The sequence below is a fragment of the Microtus pennsylvanicus genome, chromosome 4 (assembly GCF_037038515.1).
Source record: "Microtus pennsylvanicus isolate mMicPen1 chromosome 4, mMicPen1.hap1, whole genome shotgun sequence".
NCBI classification, from domain to species: Eukaryota; Metazoa; Chordata; class Mammalia; order Rodentia; family Cricetidae; genus Microtus; species Microtus pennsylvanicus.
Window position 1 is genome coordinate 104,243,253 of NC_134582.1, and position 21,300 is coordinate 104,264,552.

Below are 21,300 nucleotides of genomic sequence, written 5' to 3' on the forward strand. Positions count from 1 at the left end.
TACAGATATTGATGGATATCAGGGTTCAGTGGGCACCTCCACAGAAGTTCTTCAAATTTTTTGAGGGACTTTGGGGTTGAGAGAAGGTCTTACTCTATAGTCAAAGTTAGATATAAACTTGGCCTCAACCTCATCTCAATCTTCTGCTTCTGTCTCCCAAATGTAGCGAGAAAGGAAATGAGCAACTACTCTTGGCTTCTTGCTTCAATTTTTAAGGCATATTCCAAGAGAGTTATCTAACACCATAATCTTTCTTAGGCTTATGTTTCCCTATATGCCTCCAAATCCCAGACACTCGGTACCAGCTAGTTGGAACACTTCCCTTTCCATCCCCATGCCATCAGAGTCAACCATAGGAGTCGATCTGCAATTGCAGGCTACACCCTTTCAACCTCACATACCCCCAGAGGATGGAGTATTGTTGCTTGGCCAGTAAGGTATAACTTCAGAAGCCCCCTCTGAAAATCTTCTTCCAAAGAAATGCCCATGGTATCTGGGTTTCTCTTTCTTAAGTTGAGCATTCTAGCTGCAGAACTGAGATGAACGTACTTACACAGATTTATGAAGGGACGTTCTTAAGAAGTGTGAGAGATGCAGGAGTGGGGAGAGGGAAGGAGACAAGGATATGGCCCAACTGGAAAGTGCCTTCAGCCTGCACCCACCAGCAGCTTTGGAGCAGTTCCACCTGAAGCCAGTCAGCCATTGGATGCAAGGCAATAATGCAGAAATGGTCATTATAGCGTCCCTGGGACTGAAGAGAGGGAAATTCACAGAAACGATTTACAGTCCAATTGCAGACACAAGGAGTTTCTATCAAAACTTCTTGTTCTCACTGCTGTGAAACATGCTGGTCCGTTTAAAGCCCCAAAAGCATATGTCAAAAATGGGAGAAGCCAAAATGCAATTAGCAAGGCATTCAGCCAAAGGAGTTACAGCAAACACAGAAACAGAAGGAAATATTAGTGATAAGAACAGAGAATGGTAACAAAACAGAAAGCAAGTGGTACTCAAAATAAAGAAGTTTTCAAAACTGTATTAGAGCTAAGATATATCTCAGCTGGCAGAGTGCTTGCCTAACACGCAGGAAGCTGTGGCTTTAACCCCAACATCATATAAAGTGGTCAGGATGACACAGCCTTGTAATCCCCGGGATTAGCAACTGGTGCCATGGGCCAGGGTGGACAACTATGGGAGTCTGTTCCAAGAACAGAACATTCGACTTTGAGGAACCAAGATGCCTAGTCAAAAGCTGTACTCAGAGGTCTGGAGTTCCCCGGGAGAGATCTGGCTAGCAGTCATCAGTGTAGAAGTCACGGCACATAAGGAGTTGTATAAATGAGATTGCTCAGGGAGACCTCAGGGGGTCAAAGGAAAGGATGAGAAGCTGGTAAATGAGCAGAGAACTAGGAGAAGCAGGACAATCCTAACTTTTGCCCTTAGCCCAAAGGAGCAACCTGAGCAAACACATGTGAAGACTCAGCAGGTAAGGGCAGCTGCTGACCTCTGACTGACCCAGAACCCATGAGGTAGGAAAGAAACCCAACTCCTGCATGTTGTCTCCTGGCCTCCACGGCAATGGGGGAGTGAGTATTTTAAAATAAAATTCAAAGAAACAATGTTTACCAAGTAGGGTAATTTACACCTGTGGTACCAGCGTGGAAGGCTAAGGGAGAGAATAGCTGTGAATTTGAAACCAGCCTGGACTACACAGTAAGTTTCAGGCCACTGAGGACGACAGAGTGAAATCCTGTTTCAGTGAATTCAGCAACAGCAAAACCAAGGCTGAGAGATGGCTCTGCAATAAGGATCCGGATTCAGTTCCCAGCCCATCAGCTCACAACCACGAGTAACTCTAGCTCCACGGGGTCTGACAGCTTCTTCTTCTTCTTGCCACCCCAAGGTGCCTGCACACATGGTACACACTCAGAGAGACACATACATGAAACAAAATAATGAAGCCCAATGAATAAATAGCAAATGAGACAGTGAGCAGTGGAAGCCAGAGATTGTTGCCTCATGGAGTTTTAAACTTACGGTCTTGCTTTCTTCTCTTACATTTTCATGTCACTTTTCTTGCTACCAAGCCGATGCATCTGTTAGATCAGCCAGAAGTGCCAGGCATTCCTGTATCATTTGTCTTCTTAATGGAAGATTGAGTTTGACTACGAGCCCATTGGAGAGACTGTGTAACAATTTAATAGACTCAAGCCCCATTAGAGGAGGAAAAAAACTTCACTCGGAAGCCTGCAAGAGAGCTGTGTTTATTCTCATAAACAAGTATAGCAGCAGACACAGGCAAGCAGTGTTGCAGTGCCTTATGGAGGTTCTATTGGTGTCAGCTGTGGGGAATTTCTGACGTTGATGAACCGTGTCTGCAAAGTGGCCTGCCTCTGGTAGTTTAGACACCTGCTTCCTGGTGGAGTTTGCTGTTCTGCCCCAGGGGGATGACCACGATGAGTTGTTGTGTCCAAGAGGTGTTCAAGTACAAGCTCTGTGCTCATAGGGATGTGCTTAACTGTCTGTTTCTTAACTATGGAGGGGAAAACAAAACTATTTAAAAGGAAGCAGTGAACAGTCCCACAACACAAATTTAAGTGAAACTCTTTGTAAAATTATACATTTATTTCTGTGATTGTCTGTATACAAAATACATGTCATGAGTGTCACAAAACCTCTGAGCTTATGCATCTCTAAAGATATTCCATAAAATAAAGAAATAACAATTTTAATAGATCTGAATTTTTATCAAATAAACATGCATATGGAATTGTAAAAAATTACATGATTAAGCTTAATGTCTATTCTATATACAAACAGAAGTAACCTCTACTGAGCTAAATGCCTATATAAGTCTGTGTATCTGTTGTGTTCCTGGAAAATGCAACAAAAGGGATTCACACATAAAATAGTAACAACACATCATATGGAAATGCTGAACATGTATGTTAACTGTATAAAACACCCAGGTACTCACAGGGTGGGTGAGTACACAAGCATTTTAGAATGTGCTCTGATACAGAAATGAAAGCTACATCTCATAATTTGATCAAAACACATACTTTTCCTGACATAAAGACATTCTAAATATAATAAATGCTACAGAAATAATGAGCTTAATTTAATATTTAGAAAGTGCATTAAAAATTACCATTACTCTGTGCATGTCAGCAATTTAAGATGGAAGGGAAACACAAAAGCAACAGAGCTTCCTGCAATCTTCTAAAGTTGATCACAATCACTCCCATTTTTTTTTTGACAAAAACTGAAACAGTCAATTAAACCAGGCATTTCAAGCTGATAAACCTGCACAGAATTCATTTGGTCCCATTCACAGAGCGAAGCTAGGTAGCCATTGCCTTAGAAGGCCATAGCCCACTAGTCCCCACTGGCTTTTATAAGTACTTTTTTTCTTCATTATTTTTAATTCTTTCCTAATTCCAGATATCCTACAAGTGTTATGACTATTCAAAAACAATAATTTACTACCTTCTCAGCATATAGGGACATTCTTCCATTCCCTCCCTGTCTTTCAGACTTCATTGGGTAAAACATACAAAGCAAAAGCCAGACCTGTGAACATGACAATAACAAGGAACTCCAGGGGTCTCTGGATGAAAAACAAGACTAAGCTTCAGGAACTGGTGACACTGTGTACCTGGTTTCTGGACACAAGCAGGAGTCCTGGATTTTCTCCCTGCCCCCACCTCCCATAGTCCACAAAGTATTGTAGGAGGCTGCACAAACCACAGACTTCATCAGTTCAGGAAACAAGATACACAACTCTAATTTTTAGACTGTGACAGAAACTAATTTTAGCATCCCTTCCTTTTTTGTTTTAGACAGGTCTCCCACAACTCAGACTGGCCTGCAACTCACTATGTAGCTGAAAATGACCTTGAACCTCTGATCCCTCTGCCTCCACATCTAGAGCACTGGGATAATGGGTATGTGCCACCATGCCTTGTTTAAATGATGCTGGCACCTTTCATATTGGGGGAAAATATCGTATGTCTTGGTTTCAGTAGAGCGATATTAAAACACCATGACAACAGTATCGTCTCAATATTTGCTCCTAAATTGTTGGCATCATTCCTCCCCACACGAGAGACTTGTTGAACAAGCATCAGTGAGGAGGTCCTTCCCAATGTCTGCAAGGGCATGACTGTACCCGTGGAAGTACTGATAAGGATCTACAGTGTGCTCTCTGTTCTGATTGGCACCCGTTCAGATGAGGACCTTTCCACTCAGTAATTAATTTACCTTTTGACTTTGCTTTTGCTACTTTAACAACAACAAAAGTACAGAATAGAGTCTTTAAGAAGACATGTTGAACACGTTAAATTGCCTTCTGGTAACATGATGAACACCCCTGATTTTTCTGCAGAGGCAAGTTCAGCTTTAGTGGGCAGGTAGCTGGTTGGTCAGTTGGTTTTTAAGACAGGGTTTCAAGTTACATAGGTTAGCCCCAAACACGCTGTGTAGTCAAGGGTGACTTTTTAATTCTTAATTCTACTTCCAGCTCCCAAGATGTGAGATTACAGGTGTCAGACACGTGTGCCTCACTACAGTAACAGCTTTAAGCACATTAATCTCTGAATTAGTGAAATTCATCCTCTGTGTATAAGGAAGGATGTCTCAAGAAAACAATGTGTTTACATTTATTTATTTAGCTATGGGAAGTGGGCAAACTTTGTGTATGTAACAGCCAGTGTAGGGCATCACGCTAGGTAGCAAGCACCTTATCTGCTGAGTCATTTTGCCAGCTTCTAAAGAAAAGTTTGTGGTTTCTGAGTTTGGTGCTCCACCCTAGGACAGACAGCAAGAAATGTATCAGTGTCACTTCACAGGTCTGCACCCACAGAGACACGTGGCTGATTCTAGGCCACACCACATGGCGTGGTGTGTGTTTGGACACCACAGCTAGAATTAACCCTTTCGGAATAAAACTGGAGGCATGACTATACCATGCTCTTCCTATGAGTCTGGCATTTTGACATTAAAATAAAATGCAATGAAAACATCCTATATAACAAGTCTCCTCAAGACCCTAGGAAAACGTAGTGAGTCGGGGGCTGCCCTGTAGTAATAGTAACAGGAAGGTGATGGGCATGCAGTAACAACTTCAACAGATGCCAAGCATGTAACACACCCCTCACTTGGAGATGACATCACTCAAAGTCACTTCTACTCAAGTGCAAACCTCCCAATGTTCCAATTCCACCAGCAAACCAGTGATCATAAGTGTCTTTAAAATTGAAATACAACCAAGACATCAGTGATATAAAATTAAAACTAAGAAACTGCAAAAAGCTGACACCTCAAAGCAATACACTGGATATATATCCAAGTGCCCTCTGTACAAGTGATGCATGACCCTTTACCAAGAATTCATTCATATGCTCAATGCATGCCTCCCAAAACTGTCAGGAAGTCTCACTTATTTGTGGACTTAACCTATCATAGGTACCCAATTCCCATAGAGGAGACTGTCACTTTTGACAGGTGAACTGACCTTCAACTTTTGTTAAGGTCACCTTCAGAGTTATGCCTACAGTTTTAATTCCCAATGAATAATTGATTACATGTTTCATTAGGCAACATATGGAGATAATTCTTACTTGGGTTCCAGGTATTAAAATACATGCACAGGAGAAAATGATCTCCCCATTTATTTCAACACTTTATGACTGTTATGCCTGTAACCTTCTTGAAATGTTCTTTAAATCTCAAAGTTTATTTTTCATGTAAAATATCAGTGTTGTGCCTCATTAAGAAAGCTGTCAAGAGGGCCCCTGGATCCTAAGTATTAGAGTAAAATGGAGAAAAGGTGGGAACAAAGAGTAATGCTCCGTTAAGGAAAAATGTCCTTCACTGAGAAAGAGAATCAGTCTGAGAGTTAGTTAAATGTCTTATGTTCAATTTTCACAAAGTATTTGAAACCTCAGCCCCCAGTATTTCACATCAGAAGACCGGCTTCTCTGACTCCCTGCTGGCCGTCCATGTGTGCTGTACGGTCACATTTGGGAAAGTAAGCCCATACAGAGAAAGCACAGCCCAGATTGTGCCCCAGTTAAAATTCATCCTCCCAGATCCCCAGTTCTGTGCCATGATCTCCCTCAAATACTGTGACATCATACGCTCTGTTCACATTTTCTATTTACAGAAAAATCAAAATAGCTTTTGAGGGAACATGTATCTATTTTCTATATTACTTTAGTATATATAACTCGCAACTATTTTGATCCCAGATGGTTGGTTGTGAAATCTGGAGGGAAAATGATCTCTTAGACTTACAATAGTAATGGGTCTTACAAAAGCACTAGATGTTAAAATTTTCCAGTTTAAACTTTCTATGAGTAAAAATATATTCTTTAAAATGAGAAATATGTGATATTTCTATATTTAGGGAAAAGATGCATCATCTCTTCTGGGATCATCAAACTAATGCCATTATCTTTTCCTTTATCTATACCTAATAAGTTGAAAACACATTAATTTCGTCCATCCACAAACTGAAATCAGGTGCTATGGGAAAATTTTAAGTTTTTTCACCAATTCCATCAGACAGAATATAAATTTATAGAAAAGAATCTGCTTGAAATAACAAAAGGCTAAATATAAACATCTTTTTGTAAGTCTAAAAGGTTAGGAGATGGATAGATAGATAAATGGATTGATGTGTGGGTGGATGGATAGATGGATGGATGGGTGGATGGATGGATGGACGGACGGACGGACGGACGGACGGATGGACATAATAACCCTATGCAACCATGTCAACCCTGACAGAAGAATAGCAAAAGCAAAGGAACTGGGTAGTTAGAAACTCTTCTTTTTGCTGTTTCCTATTCTATTTCCTGGTGTTTATTAAAACATTCTTTTTTGAAGTAATGGAAAGAATTCAATCTTCACTAATATTGAGTTTCTAACAGTACATAGGAGGGGGAGACAGTTTGTTCCTGGTACAGACAGACCCGATTAGGGAAAGTCACAGGATTCCCACATCTCACTCTCTGGTTCTTGCCTGAGAGTGTGCCTCAGCAGACACACCTGATGTCAATTGCCAGTGCCCTGGAGAAGCAATTCCAACCCCCAGAAGACAGCTTGAACTGTGATCTGACTTTGTCTGAGGGGGACCTTGGATAAAGGAAGAAAGGAATGTCAACAGCTTCAGAGTGTTTGGATCTATTGCCATCTCCAAATCATCTCTGAAACTAAACTGCAATTTGTCCATTCAACAGTTTATTCCTTTGAGAACATAATACATGCTTTCCTATCACCAATTCTTTAAAAGTCTACACTTTCCTAGATAAATGCTTTAGAACAAGCCTTCTTGCTTCCAAGTCTATAGTAAAGTATCTAACGGAAGTTATCCCATGTCTTTCTTCCTTACAAACACAGGTAGTTAACTGTCTTAAGGTACAAATCCCTCTCTCTCTTTTATTTGATTCTTCTAAAGGAATTTTTTAAACATCTGACATAAACATAAGTCATTCTGCTTTGAGCTACAAATTACCTAACCTTCCTTCCATTTAGCTTTTATTTTTAAAATTCAGCAGGTGGTGCCCCACCTTATTGCCACATTCTGCCTAACAGAGAGGCCGTGTTCATTATTCAAGTATTACAGCCCTGCATGCTCTTACATCCCATGTATTTCCTGCTCTAAAACCATCTATGCCACAGCAGAAGAGTCCTTGTTCTGTTCATTCTCGTCATTTTCTTGAGGGCTGGTGACTGTCACTTCTGGTCTTGGTGGTCTTCCAGCATCTAAGTCAGCCTGGAAGAAAAATAGAACAAAACAAAGATAATTAGCTCTTCACTTTATGAGGATAATAAAGCTCACATAAATGTCCCATTTAACCATTAAGTATTCAACTCTAAGACATTTCTTTGGTTCTCTTGTTTTTAGTCAGTCATTTCCCCTGCTTGCTACTTTCAGCCCTTTGGCTGACCACACTCCAATAGCTATAATCCCAGCACTCAAGAGGTAGAGGCAGAAGAACAGGAGTTAAAAGACGCCCTCAAGCGCATAGCAGGTTTGAGTCCAGCCTGACTAGAGAGGCTGACGATAACTCGGTGGATGAAAGCACGGCTCTCTCTCTCTCTCCTCTCTCTCTCTCTCTCTCTCTCTCTCTCTCTCTCTGTCTCTCTCTCTCTGTTCAAAGATGTATTCACACTTTTCAGTTAAGTATTTCCAAAGTGAGAGAAGAAGCAGCATCTCAGCTTCACCTCCATATCTCACTAACCTAGTGCTCTCTGTGGTCCTCGTCCCCCAGAATCTGCAGAGTCATAGTATGATGTCAAGCGACAGGGACTATCAGTGTCTCGTAGGTAAGAGCAGGATATAAAACCAAAGCATAGAGGAACTTTTCTCCAGGAATAGCCATTGTCCCTTGAACATCTCCTGTTATCAATGACATTTATCTCATTCATAATTCATCTACCCATTGGACTGCTGTCAAGGTGTATGATAAGAACTGGCTGTGGCTAGTTTTCAAACTATAACCCATGAAATTCTGGAGGTTTCACAGCCTCACAAGGACCCCCAGTCTTAGGGATAAGAAAAGCTCCAGATCACTAAATCCCATAGGCATGATTTATACTAAAAAAAGAAAAGAAATACATATGTACATATGCATGTATGCATATATGTGTGCATAGTATGTATATACATATGTATGCATCTGTGCATGCATTCTTGTATGTATGAATATATATATGAATGTGAACATGCAAATATATACATGTGTATGTGCAGGCATGCATGTGTTGATGTATATGCACATTTAAGTATATATGTTTATAAGTATGACTGCATGTGTATATATAGATATGTATATGTATATATGTGTTTGTATGTATATGTGTGTATATATGCAAAAGTGCTTGTATCTATGAAAGTATATATGCCAGTGAATATGTGTAATGTATATATGAATGTATGCCTGTATATGCTTGTGTGTATATATGCACTTATATGCATTTAGGTATGTACCTACATATGTTTCCAGGTCATCATTTTATTTCACATTGCTTCCTCATGAAGTATCTCAAATGGAATCATACATAAAGTATAAACTGATCGTCTCAATAGATGACAGTTGCTGCTGTGTATTTGGCCCCTATTTCCTGCTGTTTCCTACTGTCTCAGTTGCTATTGTGTAACTGTCATCTGGTTCTTGCTATTTTTATTTGTTACATTACATAAGAACTGTTACATATGACAAAATGTTACAGGCAAACTGAATTTTTAGTCATTGTGAGTAAATAGTTGTTTTATAAAAGTGAATTGTTAACTTCTACTTTACAGTACATATATGTTTAGATGTTCATATACTTGGTATACTTGAAGTATATGTATATTAATGCATGAGGAAAAATGAAGATAACATATAATCATTGCAAGAGAGGAGACAATCGAGTAAGATTTCATCTCTTCTGAGCAATTATTCCATCTGGACATTCGATTGGTTCTTAAAGTCTCCAATGAGCCACTTACCTGAGCAACCAAGAATTGGACTCATCATATAACATATTACAGACAGCCATGCTTCAGGTCCTTGCCAAGTTATATAACCCTCAACTTAAGTGATGCCCAATTCCTATAAAATGTCTATTTTTACTTTAGTTTTTAAATTGATTTAATTGAAAAATATATGTTTATGATATAACATATAATGTCCTAAAATACATGTGCATTATGGAAAAGCTAACTTGGACTCATTAACCTCTGCATTACCTCACAGTTTTCTTCTCTGTCTGTAGGACTAGGAACACTCCTCCAGCATAAGCTCATGATGTTAGGAATAGTCACTGTGCTGGACAACACAGCTCCAGACTTATTCCTCAGAGTGGAAATGTTCCGCTCTTTAGCCCACATCTCCCGGACCCAACCTGTAGTTCCCAGTAACCTCCATTCTACCCTCTGCTTCTGTAAATGAAGCTTTTTATACAAGGGAGCTCATGCAGTTCCCAGTAACCTCCATTCCACCCTCTGCTTCTGTAAATGAAGCTTTTTATACAAGGGAGCTCATGCAGTTCCCAGTAACCTCCATTCCACCCTCTGCTTCTGTAAATGAAGCTTTTTATACAAGGGAGCTCATGCAGTATTTGTGTCAGGTTTGCTTCAGTTGGCATAATGCCCTCTGACCTGACTCTACATTGTTGAAAATTACAGGAAGATTTTCACAAACCATGAGTCTTGTCAAGTCTAACTAGGTCACACACTGAATTAAGCTAAACCCCTGGAAGATTGCATACCAGGATCTTCCTACGGAGCCCCATGTAGAACAGCACTTTGATTTCATGTTGTACGCTTCCATCAGAGGCTAAACAGCAGAGAGCTTTGTGAACCTACTATTGCTGCTTTATACACAGCCAGGAGGACTGTGTTGAGCTCCGTCTGAGGAATTGTGTTCTGCGTATTACACAGGCACAGTGTGAAAGCCTCACCTTGAGTAAAGATGAAATGTGAGGTATGCCATGTGCTTTCCTTCAGGTGGCAAAGATGCTGTGTAGAAGTGTACAGGAGAACACAGGTGGTTTCGGACTGACTGTTGAAGCTCTTGGCATGGAAACACTGCACTACTGTGCTGTTAAACTTTCTCTCTCCTGTGCTTTGTTACAGTAAGCAAACCAGTACCCAGTATGCTAGATGCTTGAATAATCTATTTAATGTGGGGTAAGTGACTAGACTCTAATTTCTCTAAAGAAGAAAGAAGTCCTGGTAATGGCCATGGTGTTCTTTATATTAGTTAAAGGTTTCACCGAGCTAAGTACCATTTTCTAGTTTGTTCTTCTCTGGTCTTAGCTTGGTGGGTGGGTGGTGGACGGGTGACAAATGAATAGATAGATCGACACAATGAAAGAATGAGTAGGTAGGTGAGTGGATAGGTGGGTGGGGAGGGGAATGGGTACTGGATGGGCATACAGAGGACAGAATAAGAAACACATATACATGGCAGTACTTGAAAACTGATTAGAATAAGTAAAACTTGAAATTAATTAAACAGTGCTCAGTGTTTCTTATGCTACCATAAGGAGTTTTGCTGCAGATCCAAGTATTTGGCTAATTTCCTAAGCACGTTCATGTGTGTGCAAGCATGTGTACACAACTATTTATGCACAAGAAAGCCAAAATAATAGAAGTACCTCATCTTGTCCACTATTCTCTCCTTCAGCCTTTCCTTCCTCATCCACTGTTGGTTGAAGCTCCTCAGTAACCTGGTCCAGTTCTTCGCCATTCTCCTCATCAGTGGCACCGTTTACCCGAGAGGGACTGGCCTTCTTCCCTCCGTGGTCTGGGATTTCATCCTCTTGCTTAGGGCCATCAGCAGCCTCACTATCCCCTCCATCTTCGGTTTCCCCATTCATTACCGAAAAGTCTTCTTCCTGTTTGACATCTTTGTTTGTTTTCTCTCCATCTTCTTCCTCATCGACTATTTCTGCTGGCCTCTTACAAAGCAAAAGAGACAATGGGTAAAAGCGTGACAGTGTCAGGGCCCCTCCATTACAGACTACAGAGCCATGCTCATCTATCACAGCCACACTGTCCATAGGGGAACCAGCGTCTACATTCACAGAGCAGCTGCCTTAAAATCTTCACTGGAGGAGCCTGTAAGTCTGGGATTATCCCATTTTACAGATAAGAAAACTAAAGCATAGAGGAGAACCTGGATTGGTCCTGATGGAGGAGCCAAAATCTGAACTAAGCTATGGTTGCAGTACATAATCCACATGGCAAACAGGAAATCAAACATCAGGATCCTGGGAAAATGTCTGTTTTTATAATGTCTGAATCAGAGGAGCAAGTCAGATCAGAGCCTTCATTCTCTGGGGATTGTCAACCCAACCTATGGGGGAAGGGATAAGCTGAACTTTCTAATGTGGAACATGCATAGGTTTCCATATAATGCCTCAGAGTTGATAATTTATCTCTAGATACAAAAGTTAAAATTTTATAAACTTAAATTAAGCATACATACTACTAGTAATACCCAATTCCTATCAAAAACCTATTTTTCTACTTCAAGTTTGACTATATGATATTAAACATGTTGGGGGAAAAGGTTTAAAAAATGAAGAAAAATGCAGTGTTCTTTAGGGACTGGAAAAACTACAGCAGGTGTCATCATGCAGATTCAGCATAAAGACGCAGGTCAAACATCAGCACTCAGCTTTAACTTCCTTGAGTGTTCCACCCAGGAGGAAATCCATAGGAGGCAAACACCAGGCAGAAAGTAGAGCGGGGGGGGGGGGGGGGGGGGGATGCAGCACCAGTGCCACGGGGATGAACAAAATTCCAGTCTCCATTGAAGACTTAGAAGCTTCTATGGTCTCACTACACCCTCATCTCACCTCTCTCCAAAGCAAACAGAGTGAGTCACTGAGGAGCATAGCCTTGAAGATAGGAGGAGGCATTTGGGATATCATCAAACAACAAAGAGTCTAATGTGGTGGCATGTACCTATAATCCCAGTACTTAGGAAGTAGAGGCATGGGGTCTCTAAAAGTTTCAGGCCAGCTGGACCTACATAACAAGTTCCAGGCCATCCAGGGCTAATATAGCAAGACCTGACTCAGAAAACATAAAACAAGACAAAAACAACAATAACAAAACAAAAACAAAAACAGGATACATCACATGTGAAAATTATTGTTTCTATATATTAATAATAAACAACTGTGAGAGGAAATTACCAAAACAATTCCATGTATAAAAGCATTAAAAAGAATAAAATGTTTACAAATAAAATAAATCAAAGATAGAAAACTTGCACATTATGAAAACCATGATAAAAGTTAGATACCGGGCTCAAAGATACTAAAGACGATGAGTGTGTTCCACACTCAGTTTAGAACACTTGAGCTCAAGAGAGCACTGCCTCCCAACAGGAACTACAGAGTCAGCCAGCGCTTACCAGTGCAAAAGCCAGCACAGAAGTCCCACGTGGTACATTCTTGTCCCTGTCATATGAGTAACAAAAATACTGACCCACTCAGTGCCCACAGCACCATGTAGCAGGAGACCAAGATGGGTGAGTGTGAAACCCAAGAAGTCTGGCCCAAAGTCCTTAAGCAAAAATCACAAACTGAGACTGTATCCCTCTGCCCCCTGCCCCACCCCTGCTTTAATGCCCCCAGGGGATTCTCACGTGTCCTTCTAGTGGCCAAGGAAAGGGACATCTGCACCATGCCTTACTGATTCTACTGTTTAAAGAATTAGCAACCTTAAAAACCAAACATTTCTGTGCCTTTACAAGAGCCTGCTGGTATGGTCTAGAGGGTGGACATTGTAAGGACTGGGCAGAGTTTAGAAGAAGTATTGGACAGAGACACTACTGATGTAGGAGGTTCTTCTGTCTATGTGTTGCTTTCATTGGTTGAATAAAGAAACTGCCTTGGCCTTTTGATAGAGCAGCCCTTAGGTGGGCGGAGTAGACAGAACTGGATGCTGGGAAGAAGGACAGACAGGCAGATGCCATGATTCTCCTGCCCGAGATGGATACTGGTTAGACTCATGCAGGTAAATCACAGTCAAGTAACGATACAGATATTAGAAAAGGGTTAAATCAAGATGTGAGAGTTAGCCAATAAGAGGCTAAAGCTAATGGGCCAGGCAGTAATTTAATTAATGCAATTTCTGTGTGGTTATTTCGGAGGCTAAGCTAGCCAGGCAGCAGGACACAGCCTGCCGCTCCTCATACTACACACTACAGTGCTCACAACTGAAAAGAACTGGGATCTTTCAGACTTTCTCAGTCAATGGGGTAAATGCATACCAATGGCTTAGAAACTATTTTCACATGCAATGCTTATGAGATTGCGTTGCCTGGGACATCTTACTGTTTTTTAAGCCTGCCTGTAACCTGTGCTGACACTGCCTCACTGCACCAACAACCCCATCCCCCAAGGTCAAGGACAGCCCTCTACGACTTCTTCCTCATGGTCAATTTCCTGGCCTGACAGCCTCAGTACAATTCTCACTACATGGGGATGGGACTGTCTAGATAATATATTCATAAAAATTAAAGAAAAAGCTCATAATTTATTGTTTAGGAATGTAAATACAGTCCTTGCTTCTCTGAGTGATTGTTAAAGTCTATTAAGATAATTACATGTAAGTGGGAAAAAAATCTATTTTCCTGACATCTAGATTCGTAACTAATAATTAACTGTAAAATGAGGACATGATTTCTTGTTTTTAGATTTTATATTCTTATTTTTCCTCCCCTTAGTCTTAACCTCTTTCTTTGACGAAGTCCTAAACTTTTATTTTTCCCTCTATACAGAGGGCTGCGTTGTTCCCTAATCTCTTAGCATCCAGCTCCCAAGTTCCCTCGGTTCCCTGCCATTATCACCGTCACTAGCCATCAGCACAATGCTCTCATCTCATTATCTCCATTAGACTCCCCCAGCATGGCTACTTAGTAATCATCAAATAAAACCGCAGCTGCCTAGCACAACTTAAAAAGATGCAAGATTATGATACTGAAATAGCAATTTGATCAATTTAAATAAGATGGCAACATTAGTTAAAAGGCTTATAATCCTTTAAAATACCCTGAATCTGGAATAAAACTTACTATTACCATGGCACTGTCATTCAGGGAAACACACACACACACAACCCCTGCTCTGACAGATCTGTAATGAATAAGTGAAAAGCAATGTGCTTTTTTGGTGTAAATGCCTTTGAAGCAGACATTAAATTATTAAAGCTGTTTCTAGTGTATACATCAATCAAACCATCCCAAAAGGAACACCCAGCTTTACACACACACACACACACAGAGAGAGAGAGAGAGAGAGAGAGAGAGAGAGAGAGAGAGAGAGAGAGAGAGAGAGAGAGAGAGAATCTAAACATCTAAACTATGGTAAAGTCCTGCAAAGAAAGACGCCCTCTGTCTACATGAGTGTGATCATCTAGGGCCTCCTGGTGTAGCTATTTCATCCCAACTGGCACATTTGTGTCTGGAAGGAGAGAAGGTCATAAGACTCTAGAAAGTAGCTCAGAAAGTTCTCAGTCCCTCTGCAGGTAAGGATGGCTCAGGCCTCAGAAGACTGCAGCAGGACCAAGTGAGACCAAGCGCACCGGGACAGAGAGAGTGCGGTCTATCATGCACGTTCACATGGGCTCCTCCGGTTGTCTGATGAAAACTCTACAGGGTTGGATATGTAGCTTAGTTGGTAAAGCGCTTACCTAGCATGCATGAAGCCCTGGTTTCGAATCCCAGCACTGAATAAAATCAGACGTAGTAGAGGGTATGGTGACACATGTCTCTAATCCCAGCATCGATCAGATGTAGTGGAGGGTATGATGACACATGTCTCTAATCCCAGCTCTCAGGAGGTGAGGTACAAGATTTGGAAGTTTAAGGTCATTCTCAATTATATAGTGAATTTGAGGGCAGCCTGGAATAACTGAGAGTTTGTCTCGATAAAAGGGGGAGGGGTACCGGGCTTGCACTACTGTGTGAATGAAACTATTTCCTAAGAGTTCACATAGAGCTGTATGTGTTTTCATTCACAGAGAGATAAAGTGACATTCAGATTAAGACGCTTGGGCCAATGAGATGGCTCAGTGAGTAATGGTACCTGCTGCCAAGCCCGAGGACTTAAGTTCATCCCTGGAATCATATGGCAAGAGGAGATAACTGACTCTCACAAGTAGTTTTCTTATCTCTACATATGTACGGTAGCACATATGCACTCACCAAAAAAATAAAATTTAAAATGCAATAAAAAAAGAGATTAAGTCACTTAGTGGCTTTTTCCCCTCTGTGAGTTTGCACAGCTACAATGCAAGCTAGCAGATGATTAGGTCCCCTGGGACGGCTAGGTCCATTTCCAGAGCTCGCCAGCCTCCCGCCCAGCAGCACTGGTCAGGCTTTGCTTTCGAGATCTCAGGTATATATTTTTGGCAACAAAGTTACTATCATAAAACACATTTGTTTCCAAACTGCTGTCCCCTTCCTAAAGCAATGGGGATGTGCTGGCAGGAGACAAAAGCAAGGGCGACTTTCTGAAATCAAGGGGCCTCTGAGGTGACTCAGTTCCCCACCGTGGTGTGGCCAGTGAGACACATCCGCAGGCAGCACTTCCACAACTCACTTGCCAGCTGCACGCCTGATTATCCCAGCGGGAGGGAAGGGGACAGAACGGAAATGCCCTGGCTTGTCCAGAGACGACCACGCCTTTCAACATCAGAAAAGACAGAGATGTAAGCTCCCTCTGAAGGCAGAGCTAGGACTAATGTCTCCGCTTCTGACCAGCTTCTCCTCACTGATCATGCCTTGTACAGAAGCAGCCATTAAAACCCGGCTCCACCCCTTCACACTAGTATCACTGGGACCTTTTGGGCAGCATGAAATCAGGGATACGCCCCATTTTCTCACAGTTTCAGACCGAGATGTTTTGCTGGCCTCCCTTGGCAATTCATAAACTGATGTTAGCCCCCCAAACCTCAGAAGGTAACTATACTGGGGGACAGTCTCTAAAGAGGTGACTAAATCGAAGTGATGCCATTTGTGTGACTGGTGCCCTTAGAGAAAGGGGGTAATTGCAGGACTGAGGCTGTAAATTTGAGGACCCCAAATTTACAGCCTCCAAAACCAGGGGATAGGGGGTTTTTGCTGCTTAAGTCACTCAGCTAGTAGTTCTTTGTCATAGCAGACTTTGTACACGCATGCACTACCCAAGTACTCCCTTCACTGTGCACACATATGCATGCACATGTACACACGTGCACACACATACACATGTGCACACACACACACAGAGATGGATATATATATAGAGAGAGTTCCTTCCACATATAATGTGGCAGGAAAGGGAAATTGAATGCAGCCTTTCCCAGCCTGAAATTTAGTGTGAGGAGAATCCTAAGAAAGAAACAAACAACAAACCCTTAGCCCAGTCCCCTTTTGTCTGTGCATGGAGAATGCATCTTTCCCCTTAATTAGCACCACCTACTCCATGGAGCCTCATGGCTCTTCCTTCAGGTAGATCACTAGCTGCTAGGCACCCTTACTGTGTATGGATTCCTTTGGGACTCTCAAATCCTCTAACTGTAGGTGAAACAAAATTAGTACATACAAATTGCTAACCAAAACGAGAGCTTCTCCCCGAAAAAGAAAAATATATTGGTGTGAACATAGAATTATGGGGGAAATGTCAGTCTTCTCTGTGGAGATCCCTGGAAACCCCTCAGGAGAGGTCTTCTCCTGTTCATCTCTAAGCCCACTGCTACAGACTAGTGATATTCCTAATCTTTAATATGGTAAAGGAGAAGACCCAGTGAAGACAGAGGTGCACATTTATCAAGCCCTCTCCTGGTACCAGGTGTCAGGTTCTGGGCATCTCATATGCATAATGACATCCGGATTAACCTTCAACAGTGATGTGAGGACAATACTGTCATTACCCTAATTTGCAGATACTGAAGAAGATAGAATTCAGTAAGTTCTCCCCACCTTTTCCTGGGATGAAGCATTTAGAGAGCAAAATAAAATTCTGGCCTCAAGCAGTTACAACCACAACTTAAGCATCAGGTTCTGAGTCAAAAACCCCAACACTCAGCACCTGGTGACACCTCCACTGGACGCCCGCATCAGAGAGTACTCGACATCACAGAACATCATATGGTTCTCGACCATATGAGCAGCACAGTCACAAACAGATCATGTTAAAAGGGCATTCTGGCTGTAATGAAGCTTCTTTAAAAGGAAGTTACATTTTTATCTTAAAATCTGTCGGTCCACTGGTTGAAATTTGGAAGGAAGTACAATGATGACTGTGGCTGGGATAATTTTGGGTCAAGAAGATTTATTCTAGTCCTACCGCTCGTCTACGGTTGTTGTTTTAAAACCGTATTATAAGAAAGGAAACGGATTTGCAAAAGTAGTGACTTGGAAAGTGTTTTTATCTGTGATCACGTCCTCTCCCCTATGCTTGCATCAAATTTTAGTCAATTTGTGACTCAAATTCTCAGAGGACAGGTTTTCACATAGAAATCATTTCTCCCAGGGGTATACACATCCTGAAATTTCAGGACTAGCTCATGCCTATGAGTAATTGCACAATACTATACTCTATATAAACTACAATTCTGTTGTACTGGAGTTTAAAATGTATTTATTGTACTCTATTTGAAATGAGTACTAAACTGATATATATAACAATATAACCATGAGCTCAGAAGTCATTTAAACTTCATGGTTCCAGCCTTCTAGACTCGTTGGCACTGACCCAAAGCCCACAAGGTTAGTGGTTAGAGACACATACATATTATAGACATTTGTATAATCACAGAAACCATAGACCCTTAAACAAAGAGCTCTGCATATGAAAATCAACTTTTGCCTTTTAAATTAAATTTATTAGTAATATATCATATATTCTATAATATATTTTAGTAGTTGTTCTTAATATTTGTTATTAGAAAACCTAAAGTAGACTTCCTCTTTCACATGGCACCAGCACTGGCCTTTTCAGTACATTTTGCCATTTAGTCTTGGTCTGGGAGTTGTTATCACTGGCTACATCCTCGCAGCATTTAAATCTTTTATCATGCTTGCTGCTATGAAGATTTACTTGGGGTTTCTGAGCACCAGGAGGAAAGGCCATGGGATGTCGAAATCTTATGAAAACAAGGTGCCTGACACCAAAAGCATCAGCTACTTGGAAGAAGACTTCACAGCAAGATGGGGCTGTCTAAATGACTTATGCCTGAAATGCCTCATCGCACTTTGACAGTAACTAAAGCTTCAAAAATTAGAAACAGGAGAAGACAGCTAAGCCAGTACCCAGCCCACTTAGGAAAAAAGTACCCTCATTTATTATATTAACATTATCATTCCGGGGGGGATATATCTTCATGTTCTAAGCTATCTAAAAGACACAGAAGTTCTAGTCAAGTTACACCATCTATCCACCCTTTCCTGAACAACATTCTTCCCATCCTGAAAACAAAGCACACCTAGAAACTGGAGAGCTGAGTCAGTAAAAGGTGGGGAGACCTCCTAGGGGTCCATGGAAACTGCCCTCTGTATCTGTAACATGGGGATGTGTGTGGGCTTGGTGCTGACTTTGGAACGGAAGGTATTTCTGTACTCTATGGCAGAGGCATTGGCAGTGAAGGTACAGAAATTATTGTGCTTGTTTTTATTTCTGTTCCCATGGAAACTAAAATCATCTCCTACCAAGTTGAATGAGGTATTTTGAAATAATCAGTTTCAATTTTTCATGATAGCAAAGTAGTGCTTTTTTGTTCTCAGCTTTCCAGGGCTGACTTTCATGGGGGGTGGTGATATTGTCTGAGGACACAAAGACCACAGAAATGGTGATTATATTCAGAGGCATGATCCCAGGTACAGATGAGGAGTGAGGCTGAGTTTGCCACTGGTCGGTGATGTTTCATTTAGGCCCTGTAGAGCTCTGACAGCTCCTATAACATCCATATAAAAATGTAGTTTTCTGGAAGCATCTGGATGGCATGGGGTTATTAAGTCATCATGCGGGGGGGGGAGTTTTCTCATTTTAAAAAGAAATGTTGATTTTATTTTATTTTCACTGAAATCCCTGCAGGCTACATTTTAATGTTTAACAGCATTTCTCTCAATTAAACATAAATCTACAAACACAGCGCCACTGAAAGCCCACTTTCTGCAAGCGCATAGGGAGGTTGTCCTGCTCACCCTCACCCCGACCCTCCCTGCTGATGCTCACAGAACTAGCAGGAATGTGATCACCAAGGACCTGTGGCTGGAATACAAAGAGCACGCATGAACTGCTGGTTCTAACTCCTTTAATTTTCAAAGTCACTGAAGGCTGAGTGGTGCTCAGGTAGAGCCAATTATGGGAAAATCAGGAGTTCCTAATCGCTCTACTGCTCCTCATGAGAGGTTCTAAGAAGCCATAAAGCAGAAGCCAGGGCTTCCTCCTGTGCCAAGAGCACCATCAGCAAGTGGCTTCTCTGTGGAAGAATGACTTTCTCTAATGAGGACTTTTTCTTCTGTGGCAAAATAAGAGTCCAGGTTTCCTTTGTTTCTAGATGTTTACACTTCTGCTTAATAAGTGCATTTCATTGAAGAATGGTTGGGGTTATGTTATTGTATATGAAAAATGGATACTTGGAGGCCCTTCCTCTTGCTGGGTTTCTGAGAGAAGCTGCAGGTGATTACTGGTCATCTCCAGGTAAAGTCAGTGATGGACTGACAAGCCAGGAAAATCTATGGGTTCAGATTTCAAACTCTTGTTTTCTGGCTATGCCCTGTGAACTGGCTTATAGAGTCTTTGAAGTGGTACTGTGTTCAGAAGATGTGAACATCTGAAGTAGTCACAGATGAAACTAACTACCCAAGGGGCTGGACAAGCAACATAAGCACTTAACTCAGGACAAGGTGAGAGAATAAGGAGAATCAGCTGAAGAATATGTGGCATGCCAAGCAGGCACAGGAGAGTCAGGGTTGACAATGAACGGATCTCTCCTGGGGAATCTAGTCACAGGCCTTCAGTTCTCATCTCTATCATAGATTACATGAAGATGGTTTAGGAGAAAAGTGACTTCTGGTTGAACACTGTAAACTGAATAATATGGATTTGTTTTGCCCCCTGACATCCTTCAAATGTCCCTCTGAAGCATCAATAAAAGGAAGTTTTAAAGGAATTCGTCCATAAAGACACTGAAGACTGAAAAGGAAATAATAGCAACAAAAATTGGGGCACAAAAAAGTCAGTGGTTGTATGGCCAATAGGAGTAGATGTCAGAGAAGAAAAACTCAAACGTACAGAAAGGGAAGCTAAAGAATTGGCTATGTGCATCCAGTGTGCTGAAGCCAAAGAGAGTTCTCACAGTCAGGTCCTAACTGTTGAGCACTAGGCTCATACAAAGAAAATACCTAGAGTCTTCTCTTAAGAAACAGAAGAACAATGCTAAGACTACCAAAATATAGAGAAGCTCTTCCCATGAATACTACAAACCAATCACACTGCCCTGGATCTCTCCTGGTAAGTTCTGCCTATGCACTGTACTTAATGATTCACACACACACACACACACACATACACACACACACACACACACACACAATCTCCCTAGCACCAAGGCAGGAAACAAAACAGAAAGACAAAAAAGAAACTCATAAGAACCACACTAGAAAAATGAGGTTTTAAAATAATAGAACATTAGAATTTGGAAAAGGGAAGATGTCATATCCATGAAGCAGGAATAGTGTGTTATTAAAAAGAGCATTCAGGGGCCGAGGAGCTCGTTTAGCTGGGAGAGTGACTATTGCCCAA

The 21,300-nt window shown here is 41.4% G+C and overlaps 1 protein-coding gene across 2 annotated transcripts in view; it reads right to left on the reverse strand.

The window, feature by feature from the left end:
* Window positions 1-2,601: 2,601 nt before the first annotated feature.
* The window catches only part of Dcdc2 (doublecortin domain containing 2), a 192,779-nt gene continuing 174,080 nt past the window's right edge, over window positions 2,602-21,300 (reverse strand). For both annotated transcript variants that reach the window (XM_075970005.1, XM_075970006.1), the window contains exons 10-11: window positions 11,152-11,454; window positions 2,602-7,777 (exon numbers count right to left, since the gene is read on the reverse strand). In XM_075970005.1, coding sequence (XP_075826120.1) covers window positions 7,673-7,777; window positions 11,152-11,454 — 408 coding nt within the window. In that variant the 3' untranslated portion in view covers window positions 2,602-7,672. The remainder of the gene's footprint in view (window positions 7,778-11,151; window positions 11,455-21,300) is intronic.